The sequence below is a fragment of the Myiozetetes cayanensis genome, unplaced genomic scaffold, assembly GCF_022539395.1.
Source record: "Myiozetetes cayanensis isolate MyiCay16 unplaced genomic scaffold, myiCay2020 scf2-11, whole genome shotgun sequence".
Lineage (NCBI taxonomy): Eukaryota > Metazoa > Chordata > Aves > Passeriformes > Tyrannidae > Myiozetetes > Myiozetetes cayanensis.
The window spans coordinates 5,378,199-5,393,791 of record NW_026087411.1 but is presented as its reverse complement, the minus strand read 5'-3'; the positions used below and the strand labels follow the sequence as shown (position 1 = coordinate 5,393,791).

The 15,593-nt window shown below is 38.2% G+C and overlaps 1 protein-coding gene across 5 annotated transcripts in view; it reads left to right on the top strand.

The window, feature by feature from the left end:
* WDPCP (WD repeat containing planar cell polarity effector) overlaps positions 1 to 15,593 on the top strand; it is a 146,004-nt gene that overhangs the window by 66,133 nt on the left and 64,278 nt on the right. For all 5 annotated transcript variants that reach the window (XM_050316654.1, XM_050316656.1, XM_050316655.1 and 2 more), the window contains 3 exons: positions 6,782 to 7,391; positions 10,866 to 11,054; positions 13,539 to 13,662. In XM_050316654.1, coding sequence (XP_050172611.1) covers positions 6,782 to 7,391; positions 10,866 to 11,054; positions 13,539 to 13,662 — 923 coding nt within the window. The remainder of the gene's footprint in view (positions 1 to 6,781; positions 7,392 to 10,865; positions 11,055 to 13,538; positions 13,663 to 15,593) is intronic.

Genomic DNA, 15,593 nt, shown 5'->3' with positions numbered 1-15,593 from the left:
GGTATAGTCCTGAGCACATCACTGGTGGTTTACACAGTAAAGATAATTAACATTCACTGAGGCTTTAGGCCTCATAATCATTTTAATTTGGCCCGTATTGTAATAGCAATATAAGAAAACTCTTTTTAAGAGCAGAACTGCTAAATTTGACTTCAGTTGCTTTCCATTTTTTGATTCTTTGTCTGTACTTGTCTGTTTCAATTCTAAGATCTTCAGATGAAATTTCTTTTCCTGTATTTATCAATAAAATACAAGCACTGTGCCAGGGCTATGGAAAACTTAGTCATATATGAATAATAAACTGTCTTGCTGGTTGTCATTTAGGTTGTTCCACGTACTTGGAATGTTCAGTAAGGCTCAAGACACTCTGCCTATACGCGTAGCCTATAACCTATGAACTTTATTTCTCTAGTATTCCTTATGGGCAGGAGTTAACTTCCTGTGCATGGATGAGAGAATGCCACAACCCAGGAGTTCTAGAAGTAATGTCAACCCCCAACCTACATTAAACTGAGGTATATTTTTCCCCTACAGAGTCTTGGAGGGGGACATTAACTTAACACCCTTAAGTTCTGAGAGTCACTTGATAGCTTAAACATGAGCAAAAACATAGTTAGCTTTTCTAGAGAGCTCTAAATGGTTGCTCTCCAGGTCAGACACCACAGAAATACAGTGGTTCTGTAAGCATGCTTATTTTCCTCTCTTTATCTCTACTCCCTTACCATTTGTAGTATTCTTCAGGTAAATAAAAACAGGGTGTGCCATTGTTATGCATGAAAGTAAATCCATATTTATCATATTTGACCAGTTATATGAATTTTCTCCCAGTAAATGATTATTGGTCAACAGTAGAAGAATAAGAAGCATGAGCTCATTCAGTTTAGAGCATTTATCATAAAGAAGTGCAATCAAGTAATATCACGATTTTACTTGAAAATAATAGTATCAGTTGGAAAAAGAAGCATTATTATCTAGAATTAAGAGAAAACCAGAAATCGCTGAATATCAAGACCATAAAGAGCTGTTTGGCATACTGGGTTTGTGAAACCAAGCCCCAGGAAATGAATGGGTGCTACCTACCCATCACCTCAGTGCTGACCTTTGGAAACCACAGAATGACCTGCCAGCTATTGACACTCACGTGTTGGGCAGAGCAAAGGTAAGTAGGGGCACTTACTTGATACTACTTCCTGCCTGGAAGAATTTTCTGAGTATTATTGGCTGCTCCCCAGGAGAGTGTGTATTAGATGAGGACAAGAATAGCTCTGAGATGAGACAACCCCTTGTCACGATCATCTCCTGTAACTACACGTTCTGTGCTGGGATGATTCACATTGCCCATGGAGTATTTGGGGTATTGTGTACTTCAGCAGCTGTTTAACTTAATGAAAGAAATACATTTTACTTTTTAAATACACTCTAAATTTGATTTGAATTTTACTACGTGGCTTTATGTTTTAGCATTTACTGAATTTAAGGCTATAGGTAAGCACTATTCCTCTAGAAACAGAAAGAACTTTTTCCTTGCAAATCTCAACTTATTTTACTGAATTTTTTTTCTGAGATCAGTGTTTACTGTGTTGAATGCTTTAAGATTGGGTGAAGAATTGTCCCTTGAAGAAATAAAAGTGCTTTCCTCTTTAGCATTGTCTTTGCTTTGGTGTGTGATGTACATTTGAATATATGCATCCACGTTGCTCCAGGAGTATTTGTCTGTTGCACCTTTGTCTGCTTTCTCGTGTGCATTGGTTTCCTCCAGTAAACTCACCCATTCTCTAATTTATTTATTTAATTATTTGGTGCTTGGTTTGGTTTTTTCTATGTTAAAGTATCGGTCATCAAGGATGTTATTTAAATTGTCTCCCTGTGGAGATAACACTGGTGTTTTGTTTTCAAAACCAGAAGAGGAATCTTCCAGAAATTATTTCAAACAATTTGCTATGAATAAAAAGGATCTGATGTGAAATCGTCTTTGGATTACATACTTTGAGAGAAAGTCCTGTTAAAATCAACATGAACTTTATTCTGCAAACAAAAATTAACAGGAGGTGCTGATGCCAGGGCTCAGTTACTGTAGTACTTTGCATTTGTCTTTGCCATGTTTATTTTCACTCCATTTAGTGCTAGTGTGAATGACTGAAATTATACTTCAATCTTGTGGAAAAATTAGCCTCCTTGAGAGAGAATGTTATTTTTCTTTCTCCCAAGAGAAGATATTTAAATTATTGCATCCACATGGCACCTCAGATTTGTGAAATAAACACAGCAGATTTTTTTTTGTGCCCTGTCTTACAGTTACTATAGCACTCTGAAAAACACCCACCGTGTGTGACTGAATGACTGAAATGCCTCTCATACACATACAGCAAAGAATGTCAAATCCTCCATGTCACACTGGGTTAGAAGTTCAGTGAATAATACGGGATAAAGATGATGATTATGATAAATTTTGAAAGAAAATAAGAATAAGTGTTGGCTGGAGATCTAAATAATAAGATTGCATGTAGGACTGTAGACACAATGCAGCCAAAATAGTAACCTAGAGTAGGAGCCTTGCATTTTTATTTTAGAAAGGTTTTGAAATAGGGTGGGTTTTTTTCTTTCATCTTCACAGTGCTGTATTTAGAACTATTTTACTACAGTGTGCACTACACTTCCCACTTTACATTTCTAATTAGAATGTTTGTTGTTATTTGGAACCTCACTGTGTGAAATTAAATAAGCACTTCTTTAACATCCATAAAATAAATCAAACATTTTTTCTCATCTGAAAGACACACAATTCAGTCACAGCAAGCTTATTTCTCTGTTTCTTTTGTTTTCTTTTTTCATCTACCTGGTAAGCCAATTTTCTGCTTAAGAACTACTGGTTAAAACTCTCACTTGTTTTGATATGTGGACTTTATCCTTTCCCAGTATTCTATGCAAAGATTTGCACTGAGAAGAATGATACTGCCCGCAGAAGTTAGTGCTATTATTTTTTTTCAAACGTAAAATGAAAGAAAGTGTTTTAACTAGCGTAGTTCGGGTCCCTTGTTTATAAAGATTAAGAGATTGGATTCTTATGATTCCTGACTCTAGGATTTGAGAGCCTGGCATTGTAGCATCCCTCATCCTGCTGATGAGCAGATGCAGAGCTCAGGCCAGTACTGCAAGGGGAAGACAATATAAATGTGCAGTAGTGGTGCATGTCTGCCACATTATTAAGGGAAATAAGTGTAAATTATGTGGACAATATTTAAATGCATGTGCTGTATTTTTGTAGCATTCACGTCACAAAACTAAAAGGGACTTTTAAATTTTTTAATTATTTATGTATTTATTTTCCACAAAGTAATTGGTTTTACTTCATGCAGAGTACTTCCAGAAATCTTTCCTAGAAATCCAAGGGTAAGTGCTTAGGCCAAGATTTATGGAAAGAACTATACACCCTGCCATGTGATCTTATAGCTCAGTGTTTCAGATCCACTGCCATGTCCTCTCCTCCAAATATCTGACAGTTGTCCTACCCAATTCTGAGGAAACTCCTCCAGCTTTTGCTTCCCCATTCCCTAAGCAAATGATTTGTTAACTCTTTCAATGAAGTTCCAGAGAACTGCTGCTTACCAGGAAGGAATCCCACTGGATTCCTTTAAATGGACTGCTAAAGCACTATGTGCGCTACATTTACTAGCAAGTGGCTACTTACCAGATACAAGAAGAGCTGGCAGAATACCATCTTCTTGGGGAAGAAGAAAAGTTTTGATTATTAGACTTCTTATCTTTCAAACGCATTATTTTAGCCTCATTAACATGTCTCTGTAGCTGTATGTCTCTCTGCTTTACTTTTCCAGTTAGCGGCATGAAGAATGAATAATAAAAAGTAATTTCTGACAGAGAAACTCAAATCTTCCCTCTGAGATGAAAGGGAACATCCATTTTTTTCTCCTTCAGAATGCCAAGTGGCAGTTACATTCAGTAAAACTGGAAGCCAGAACAAAGAGGTCTCTCAGCTTGATGCTCTTCCTGCAAGAGGCACATGAGGCCACTGATGCATGAGATCCAATCTAAGGAGAAATGTTTCTCTTGTTTTCAGCCAGAATATGAGCAGTAGTGTCTAGGAAAGTTTCCTTTAAGCCTTATGTGTTTAAACATTATGCCAAAACTTATGTTCTGAAAGGCAACAAATAGTCTTTCTCTGCTTGCAGGAACTTTTTCCTGGTTTAGAATTGTGTTATATACATCAACCAGCCCTACCCTAGACTTCGTTTCAAGGATTTGTTCTCAAAATTATGTGAAACTAGGAAGTTTCTCATCTCAAGACTCATTCAATTAGCTTTCCAAAATGCAAGATTTTACTTTCTTTTGAATTCAAAGTAGTGGTCATCATTTTGTCCTACTTTTGCTCTAAGAAGGCAGAACAAAATTGTGGATTGGGTGCAGTTTACTTGCTGACTCTCAAACAATCATATGGCAACGTTAATTTTTTTGTGACTGTTTCCATTGCTTTTTTTCACCAGTCACTCCTATGGAGTTGTGAAATCCATGTTTCACATATTTTCTTCTCTATTGTCTTAACCTTCAAGGCTAGCCTATCTTCAGAATTGAATAGTGGTTTCAGGCTTTCATCTCTCATAGGCTTGATTATGGTGTGGATCTTCATGACTTTCTTGTAGCTTGTGAGGAGATGTCCAGAGAAAAACACTGGTTTGGGGTCAAAATATGTAGCTAAATAATGCAGTGCATTGAAAGCTGCCACAGGAAGACAGAAATCTGAGTCCCAGAGGCCCTCAAGGCTCATTTCACTGAAGTTATGGAAGCTTTGAAGACTTGCTTGGGCAAGACTTCTGTTTCACACGTTTGAAAGGGAGCTCCCTGGGTCTCTGTACATACTCTTAGGAAAAACTGCAGAACAAACAATACCACTTCACTTTGCCTTTATTTGGGGTTAGAGAACTCTGTGGTCACAGTAATCCTTTGCCCACAATAACCTCTTTTAGGAGTTTCCTTGCTGTGCAATTTAACACCCTTATAAACACACTTCAGCAGCTCTAACATCTGCACGGCAGCCACTGCAACATTCTGTGGGCATAAAATGCCTAGTTGAAGAGACCAAGTCATTGGTGAGGGAATGACTGAGGTGAGAAAATGTTTTTCAGACTATATAAATAATGTAATCTTTTATTTCCTCTTTGATATATATTTTCATTGATCACTACTCTGTTGAGATTGGTTGGTGAGGTTTTCACAGGTTGGTGCACTGGCTTCTGTACTAGGTGCTTTTGCATTAAGTGGTTCTCTGCATGCTACTCATCCTGAAGTAGCAAAGACTTTTGTACTAACTGTCAGCTGGTTTCCAACCAGAGAACTGCAATAATCCTTTTTTTCTTTCTTTTGAGTGAGAAACCTTTTTGCCGACAAAATAAGTAAAGTGTCAGAACAAAACATCCTAATCAGCCCGATCAACATCCCAAATAGCTTGTTTATAAACTTATCAGTTGCTTCTGAAGTAATGGGTGGTATGCCAAAAGATCTGAATTTTTTATTCTCTTTTGCAGGATGAAAGGCTAAATTATGTGTTCAGTTGCTCTTGTGATCTGTGGAAAACAAATTTAAATTGCTCTAATATTATGTGTGCATTTCTGTTTTCGACTGAAATTTCCAGCTTTCCTTCCTCATCCTCTCTCTGTCTTTTAATCACATTTTTTACCTCTTTCTGTGTTAAAAGGTGCTTTCATACCACCTGAACTTAAGGGGCTTCCAAAAGTTGTGGCAGGTCAGCAACTTTAATTTATGGTGTGAAGATTGCTGTGGGTATACCTGAGGGCGGGGTTCGGCTCAGTCTGACATTTTCCTTTCACTCTTTATTTCTGCATGAACAAACACCAGCAAGTTTCTGACTGACTTGCACTACTCTCATTATGCTAGAGACATGGGTTTTCTCACTCTTTCAGAGAAATAGCTTTTCATAAGCTCATTTGCATCTTATTTACAGCTGGTTTTTCTCCCACGGTTTCCCTGCTCGTATCCTCTACACCACCTCTTGCTCAAACCCAGATATCATAGGACATGGATCTTCACTGTCTCCACTGTTGTGTCCCCCACTCTATGGTACTTCCCATGTTTCCACACTACAGATTCTTGCTCTTTGCCAGCTGCTGTCTTTTTATCACATGCTGTCTTGTGTTCTTCTTCCAGTTCATTCAACTTTCAAGTACCCCATAATGATCCCCCCTTTTCTGCTATCACAAATTAATCTATTCTGCATCTAAAGCTATGTGGCACCAAAGAACATCTACCACCTACTCATTTGGCAATATACAGTAGATGTTGTTTAAACATGCCATTGTTTCTACCACTACAGTGTAGTATTTTCTGTTACCATGGCCCAGAGCAAATGAATCCTCTATACATGATGCTCAGAGTAATCTATTATAGATTTTTCAGTAATTTTGAGATTTCTCCCCCACCCCACTTGTGAATAATCAGTTATTCTGATATTCTGCTTGTTTTTACTCTTACTAATATTTTTAAGACCATCCCCTCTTTTATCTTCTATTCTGCTAACCTATTATACAGGTCTGGACAAACAAATGCAGCTCAAACTATATTGCAGGGGTTTTTTAAATGAAAGGAGTAAACCTTTTAGAAGTTAAAACAGTAGACTCTAAAGAATGCATATTTGTTTTACTTACTGACCCACAAGGAAGTGTGTTTGCAGTCGCCTATTTTTAAATCATCAAAGTAAGAATAAATTACTAGAAATGACTACCAAAACCTCTTGGATATTTTTTTTTTTCAGGTTCTGAGTTTTGTGCGTACGGAATGGGATCCCCTCCATGCCAGCTTCAGCACTCACCAGCCCTACCAGGTGCACACAGTGGAGCACTCGGTGTCGGACACCAAGGAGCCCATGGCCGACAGCTGCGTCTACAAGTGCCTCAGGAACAAAATCCAGTGTGCAGCCATCACCAGGATACCGCTGCGATCCAGGGCCATCAGCTGCTGCAGGGATGTTACAGAAGACAAACTAGTCCTGGGCTGTGAAGACTCCTCAATAATTCTGTATGAAGCCTACAACCAAGTAACTCTGTTAGCCCAGGCAGAACTGCTGCCTGCTGTGATGACCTACCACCCTGCCGGGGCCGTATTCGTGGTCGGCAGCTCTCAAGGGGAGCTGCAACTTTTTGACACAGCACTGTCCCCAGTTAAAATTCAGCTCCTGGCACAAGACTATTCACCTGAGGCAACTTTGCAATGCAGTAAACACTTCGAGGTGCCTAGCAGCCTCATCCAGGTCCAGTGGGCTGCACCTCCAGTTCCGTGTGTCAGCCCTGACAGCACTGATATTCATGATCTTTTGTTGGTTAGATTTGACAAAGGACCCTTGGGAGTACTTCACTTTAAACTTGGTAAGTTCCTAAGCACGTATGGTGAACCTTGAGCCCTCAAGCAAACATCTGTACCCCACAAGGTTTTTGTAGTTTGAAACACGCTAATTTTAGATATATGGGACCATAGCCTTTAAAGCAAATTGTTCCAATAACATCTGAAGATATGAACCAAGGAGTTCTTTGTCTGTTTCACAATGACTTAATACCTTTTCATATGGGGATGGACAGGATAGGACTCCAATCTGTTGTCAGGTCAGCATCCCATCATGTTCCCCATTACTCTAATAGAGCATAACAATTTATCGTACAGAAAATTCTTTTAATCTGTAGTATATAACTTTAGGAATTGTATTCATCCTGTAGCAATAGCCTTAACAAGGTAAAATAATCCATATTTAATAATAGAATAGTAATGCTATTTCTTTCCCAAATTATTTTTTTGCGTGTATGATGTATATTTGTCCCAGTACTCTGTTTTTTTCTGGCTTCAGTACGTGAAGTTGCACCTTTTCTTTCCTTGAACACTTTTCACAGAAGAAGAAAGTCCTTCATAACCTTCAGAGAAGTTTGTTCTCTCAACTAATTTGCAAGGAGTTGTGAATAAAAGAATTAGTAATACTAATTTTAGAATGTATATAGCACTTCTCATTTTAGGTGTAAGGAGATTCTGAAAGAGTAAACTCACAACTATCTTCCTCTTACAGGATAACAAGAAGCAGAAAAGGAAAGCTAAAGTGCTTTCCAAGAGTTACACAGTGAGTCAGTGGCTGAACTAAGAATAAAAGCCCTGCAGTGGCTCATCAGTGAGAACTGTATTCATGTCATTCAAGTCAGGCAAGTTATAGTGGTGTAAATCCACTGTGAGGGCTAAAAAAAACAATCATTCTTAAACCTTCTGACTCCCAAGCCAGTGTTTCAGCAGGGCAGACAGCCATCCTGGAAAATTTCAGCATTTTGCCTATTGTCCAAGAAAACAAGATTGCCTCTCTGGATCTTCATGGGTATTTTTAATGATTCTTTTGTATAAAGCTATTGAGATTAGAAACAAGCCTTTTTTAAAGAAAAACAAACAAACCCCAAGAAAACCCTAAAACAGCAACCTAGTTGACAGTAAGATTTAGAAATCTACTTTATTTCTTTACTTAATGAGACACACATGTGCTTTTGTGTGGGATAACCTCACTAAAAATACCACAGACCTAAAAATTTGAAAGACTGAATTAATAAAACTTAACCAAGCATACCACTGCAAAAAGGTAAATTAATATAATAAGATGTTTGCAACAAAAAAATGTTGGATGGACTTCTAGTTGTGTAGTTTTAAAAGAGCTGATCCGGATTATTGCTGTTATCCAAAAAAACTAATAAAAACTCTCTTTGCAGGTTATCATTTATTTTGAGATAATTAGCTGCATTAAGTTCAATGACAGGTTTAACAGTTGCAGAGCACCCCAGAACACTAATTATAGCAGCTATTTGATGTTTTTGTGCATGTTGGCCATTTGAAAAAAAAACAAACCCTCTAAATTATCTGAGTCCTGATTTCGGCTGGGATGGAGTCGAGCTGGAGGCACTCTACCCACCTCTACCTTGCTTTTCTTCAGTCCTCCCTTGTGAGGGTTTTCTCACAACAGCTTTCCAGAAAGCACAGCTTTCCCCTTGCTATCTTTAGCACATTTATGTTCTTACCAAGGCAAGCAGGCTCTCAGTACAGGGATTTAGAGGCCTTTCCTGCTAATTGCCAGCTTGTAAACTTAATTGGACTGTCTCCCTGGGCACTGTTCCTAAATCAATTAGGCAGTGAGTTGGCTGTCACCTCTTTTTCCCAAGCAGGTTGCCTGGAAGCGCACCACCCAGGAGAAGTCAAGCATCCAAATGGGAAGATGTTGACCTCTACAGCTGAAAGTTATCACATTTTAAAATTCATTCTGTATAATTACTGTAAAATCTCTTCTAGGAAGAAGGCAAAGCTCTCTCCGTCCTTCCCTCCCTCCCTCTTTCTAGTCCACTGTGCAAAAATATGTTGTTCTCTATTTCATCCTAGTTTTCAGCTTTACATCTCTTCTGCTTAGTTTGCCACACTCCCAAGGTAACTGTGTTGATTAACGAGCCCTTCTTCACAGCCTCTGCAGTTTTTGGGTCTCTGCTATTAAAGAAATAATGCAAATGTAAGTTATACAGAAAATATAAGGGCCCATGACAGCAAGACCCAGACAGGCATTCAGGACTGAAATAAAATCCATAATTAACACATGGCTTGGAATGGTTTCCCACAGAAGTCTGTTAAGAAACGATGTCAGTGAGAATAAGCAAATATGTTTTTATCTTCCAGCTATATTATGATTTTGGACAAGTTCTCCGAATTCTCCATTGTGATGTCTATCCAGATTTATTTCAGGAAAAGATTCATATTAAATATACCGTCAAACATTAATGGCAGATATCTTCGGTGTCCAATGCCAAACTCATTTCCAAAAGTACTGCAGCTTCTTGTCATCGATGTCAGCCTAGATCTTGGATAATGCCAAACGTGGTACTCAATGCCAGTAATTAACATGAAAATAAGTACATTATGCTTTCATTTAAAGAGAGAGAAAAAGTAAACTTATTCTGGTCTCTAATATTTGGAGGAGTACTGATAAAGAATACTCTACCAGAGTGAGCAAGACTTGCTAAAATGCCATGTGTGGCCTGTGTTATATGATCATCTGGCTAGTCAGAGACAATAAATAACATTACTTTCTGCAGCATTTCAGACACCTTTTCTTCTCAGAAGCTGAGACCTACAAGTCAAGAAGCATTCTTATGGCAAACTTGTTCTTGGTTTCATGTAGAGCCATAATTCAAAGGTCTCTAGGTGTTGGTAACTTCCATGATAATCCCTCACAGTAAAAATGCTTCACTTAGAGAATATTACCATATTACCAAGCTAGAGGTAGGTTCCAGAGCCGTTGCAGTATGGAGATTATTTGAGTAACAGTTGCTTTGAAGTTGGACCTGCTGTACACTTGCATACACAGGTACACTTGTCACACAGTTTGTGTGACACAAATGCTGGTTTTTAGTGTTCTTCAGTAGTGTTTCCCTACAGAAAGGAGAAAATTGTGAACATTCATTTATTATTTATTATTATTTATTAATTTATTACCTACCATACAATAGTGATAAACCGTGAATAAACTTTTCCTACCGTGTCTAAAACGAACTTCATTACATGACGTTGTCACCAGTGAGTTTTGGCTACAATCACTCAACCTTCATGTGTGAAGTTCACTGCTGATTTTTCTCTGCTGTCCAAAGCACACTCAGCCTAAATATACCAAGATATGAAGGAGCTACCTTGTGTAAAAATTTAATACTGAAACCCATCAACTTAATTTTAAACAATGGCAATTATTTTTAACTGTGCTGAAAAGTAGTCAGCTACTGTTTTACGTACTTTGTATCAAAGTATAAACCCATTGTCTTTGGTTTTAATATTTCCTGTTAAAGGTGTGATCACAAGAGGACAACTGGGCCTTGTGGAAATCATCCACCAGTACATTCGTTATGATGAGATACATGAGGCAATTAATGTCCTGAACACCATGAACTGGAACACAATGGGTCATCAGTGCTATATCTGCTTGAGTGCCATTTGCAATCACCTTCTTAAACAAAAGCTTACACCAGACAGGGAAGGTAAGAGACTGTTTATATTTCTAATGTATTTTTGTGGTCTCTTTGTAATTCATATATGGATTATGACAATATATTTATTGACTGTATAAAGAAGACAGTAGTGAGTATCCAGACAGCCACATTATGGTGCTTCATAATCACATATCATATGTAGACAAGTCATTTCAATAAAATCTGGGCTAATGTGTTGACTACATTTTAGTTTGTATCAATAGTGATACTAAAATAATGCATATTTTAATATACATATGCTATAGGCATTACTTAATATATGGCCTTAGCATATATATGCTGTGACTTCACTGCATTCTATAAATCTAGCTTATGTTACAGACAAACAGTACAGGATTGAAATGTTTTTTATATATGCATGCTGAGACAGCACCAACTTAAGGAGGGATGTTTTCCTGCAACAGGGAAAAGAGATTTTAGTATGTTTTTTAAGGTGCTTTTGAAGGGTCATTCTTTCATTACAAGATACAAAGTCTTTGAATACACTATCCTCTGCTGCCTCCTTTAGGATTAAAGCACTTGTCCTCACTGTAATCTGGCCCCCTGCAGTAGTGGCTGGGGTCCCTCACAAGAAATTATGAACTTCAGGTTTAGCCCCATCTCTGCTGAGGCCTGTTGTGATGCCTCCCTCTTGATTTGCTGTCTATCTTGAAACTCAATAGACTTCAAGATTTGATGTGCCTTGATTTAGTGAAGGTGTTATCCTCCAGTCTAGCAGGCAGACAGCTGGACACCAGGCATCTTTTGTAGCAAGAAAGAATACATAGGATTCTGGCATGTTTGATGATAGAAAAACTCCAAGGTGTCCTACATTGCTGCCAAGCCATCAGCTATCCTATTTTGTGGGATCTGATTAAAAAAAATCTCTGCATTGCAAACATGACATGTTGATTCTAAATAAAACATGCTTTGAAAAGGACCTGTGAAAAGGGCTGAGCATGAAACTCTTCTAAAAATATGCACATTATAAACAGATGTCTGTGTGTTTCCCCCCACATGCAGCTCCCTAACGCTGTTTACAGCAGAAAGAATTTTATTCCATCCAGGAGTTATTCTATTTGAATCTGACAAATCTGGCATGGTAATTTGTTTTCTTTTTTATTAGCAAAACCCAGTGAGGCCTTTTATTTATAGTGATGGGGCATTTATCTCTGAGATCTTTATCCTGCCTTCAACATCAAGCTGGGCTATCTAATGAATCTATAACTGTGCTGGTAGTTACTCATATTCCATGTTGGTTGAAATGTTTCAGAAGTACAAAACATGCTGACAGGAAAACAGCAATGGCAAGAGAGTATGTCTTGTTTTTCTATTTTAATCTAAATTGGCTGCTGCCTTGAAAGAAAATGCTTTTAAAGTTTGACTTACCTTACTATCTAGATTTAAGATAACACAAAACTAGTTTACTAACAATTTACCTGTGTTACTAACACAGTACTACCAGCTGATTTAGTGCTGTCAAGCTAATAAAATAACATATAACTATTCTTGGAAGAAAAGAACCATTATCACAAAATACAGAAATGCATAGTTCAAACAAGCATTAATAACAGCAAATCAGCGAGATTCTGTTTGCCTAATGAGGCAATGTTATATTTTTCTTTTAAAGCAAGGTTAATATATAGAAAATAAGTATATAGTAAATTCTCCCTATTCTGCCTACAAGGCCTTGTACTATGTTGTTAATTCTCAAGCAAAATTCACAAGCATATATATTATTGATCAATTAATTTCCTTTCAGCTAAGCATGTGGGACACAGAAGTGTACTGTGTATTTACTTGTATTATTTATAATTTTGTATTAAAAAATTGTAGGAAAATGCCTAAGAGCTTGAACTGTGGAGTATATCAGTCAGAAAATATTTAAAGCAGAGAGAACTTGTGTAACAAAAGGGTTTTATTTTATTGATTACAAGGGAGGTTATCCTGTTTCCCACCACTACATGCTGTCAAACCCTTAGGGTTTTCAGACCCTTTTATTTAAAATTTTTAAAGAACTGTGGGCTGAAGGAGGTTCCTTAGACCTCAAGGCCATCACAAAGAGGGTTCTGTTACCTGCTGACCTAACACAATAATCCCTGAAAAACCAAACTCCCTTGTTGTTTGCCTAAGAGGACAAAGACGATTTGAGCTAATTGAGAGTTCATCTCTACTGGACAATCTTGTTCAAACTGTATTACTCTTATGAGTCACTTTTAGTTGTAGGCTGCTGGTGAGAACTTGATGTGTTATAGACTTCATTATCCTTTTCATAGCTTTTATTGCTCAAAGTCATTGTCAGCTCTGCCTCAAAGAGAAAGTTTATATGCACATTTGTGTCTGTACAATCTGTCATATTTTAATTTCATCTGTCCTACGACAACATCACATTTCATCAGTGTTTGAGGAATTTGACTGACTGCAAACATGAGCAACCTGTTGTAATTGGAACTTATTCACTTGCTTCATGGCTGCTGTGTTTGAACTCCACAGCACAGCTTGAGGCAAGCCTTGGAACCTTTTATGCACCAACAAGACCCCTCTTGGATACCACTGTGCTGGAGTACAGGGACCCAATCAGCAGATACGCAAGAAGGTTCTTCCACCACCTGCTCAGGTGAATGACAGTTTCAACTTCTATCAGCTTAAAATTAATTGCATATTTCAATAACTGTCTACTTTAATGTGGTTAACATTTTCCAAGAGGACCACCCCTGACAAAAATGCATTCATTGTTAATGTTTGTTTAACTTGCACTTTGTTCCTTTCAAATAGAGTATTTCAGATAAAGTGCTATTCAGAGCTCTTCTGTCATCAGTACACTTAAAATGAATCACCCTTTCCCTTTTAGCTTGATAGAAAAAAGATAACATGCTTATGAGAGATTGATATTCAACAACTGCTTTTAGATTAGCTATTGAAAGAGCTTACAAACTTGGAGAAAACCCTGCTAGAACACAAAAGAATGCTGCATGGTCCAAGACATTCCTATCTTCGCACCATTGAAATCTGGGCATTTTGTTATTCTTACTTTTAAAGTTCTCGTATATAAATTCATGTTCCAGTAGTTTTCAGTGAATTTTCAATGACATTCATGTAAGAGGAGAAAACGAAATGTTGAATTTGTCTGTAAATTGTATAAAATCATGGATTTGGGTTTGGAAAGGACCTTAAAGATCATCTAGTTCAACCCACCAACTACAGTGGGCCAGGACACTTTCCACTAGACCAGGTTGCTCAATGGCCCATCCAGCCTGGCCTCGAACACTGCCAAGGTTAGGGCATCCACAGCTTCCCTGGGCAACCTGTTCCAAAGTGCCTCACCAACCTCACAGTAAAGAATTTCTTTCTTATATCTAACCTAAATTTCCCCTCTTTCAAGTTGTACCCATTATTCCTTGTCCTATCACTACAGTTCCTGACAGAAAGTCCCTCTCTGTCTTCCCTGTAGACACCCTTCAGATACTGGAAGGTCTCCGCACAGCTTCTCTTCTCCAGGCTGAACAGCCTCAGCTTTTTCAGCCTATCTTCTTAGGGGAGCTGCTCTTACCTTAGAAAATACCAAATTCAGCTAGAATTTATAGTGATTGGTTTATTGTTTTACTTTGCCTTCAAAATAATAGCTTTCATTTCAATAGTTATAAATATCATTATGCAGCAGCTTAACCTGTTCATCTGTTCAACAGCAACTGTAGCTGAAACATTCCCTCCAAGAATTACCCAGTGGATGAAAATAAGGATAAATTACCTTATGAAAGATACATTTGTAACACCTTGTTGAGGAGTGTAGATGGACATAGTGAAAAGACTTACAATGCACCCTTTTTCAGTGATTCATCCAAATTGTATACACTGTCTGCATAGGCAAAGCTAGGAACTGCAAGTTACTTTGATAGCACACTGTGCTTTTTTTCAAATCTTAAAGAAAAATATGTTATATTGTCTTCCACACCTTGAACCTGAAGAGGATCATCTTACTGGTAAACAGGTCCATTCCAGTGGGGAAATTATTCCAAGTGGATGAACGCTCCAATATTTGCATAGCATGCACCAGCCTTTCACTGGAGTTTTCCTAATACACATGGCCACAACAGTGGGCACAAACTCTGCTGTTGCCTTTCTCCTAGAAACCAGCAGGGAAGATCTGTTGCGGCAATGGCCAACTTGTGGTGGCTGTGGGCCAGTTGCCTGCGGAGGACAGATGCAGAAGGAATGCCTTGGAGATTGCTGAGAGGTGTAACTATAGTGCTCTTACATCTGCAAGAGAAAGGTGTATTCCCTCTGACTCAGGGTTTGCTTCCAAGTGCTAGCAGGCATGCAGAGGCATGGGGCCCCAGCTAAGCTGCCAGCCCTTGGGGCTGCTGAGCGCAGCTGAAACACTGACTCAACCTTCCTGAAACAAGAACCTTCAGAGTCAGAATGCTGCCTGGACAGCATGGGGCACAGGCAGGAGGTGTGCAGAGTAGTGTTTTATCTCCACCATAAAGCAGCGCTTGAAAAATCTATGGTTGTGGCAATTTTGGGAAAAAATGTGTGTTATTTTGCTGT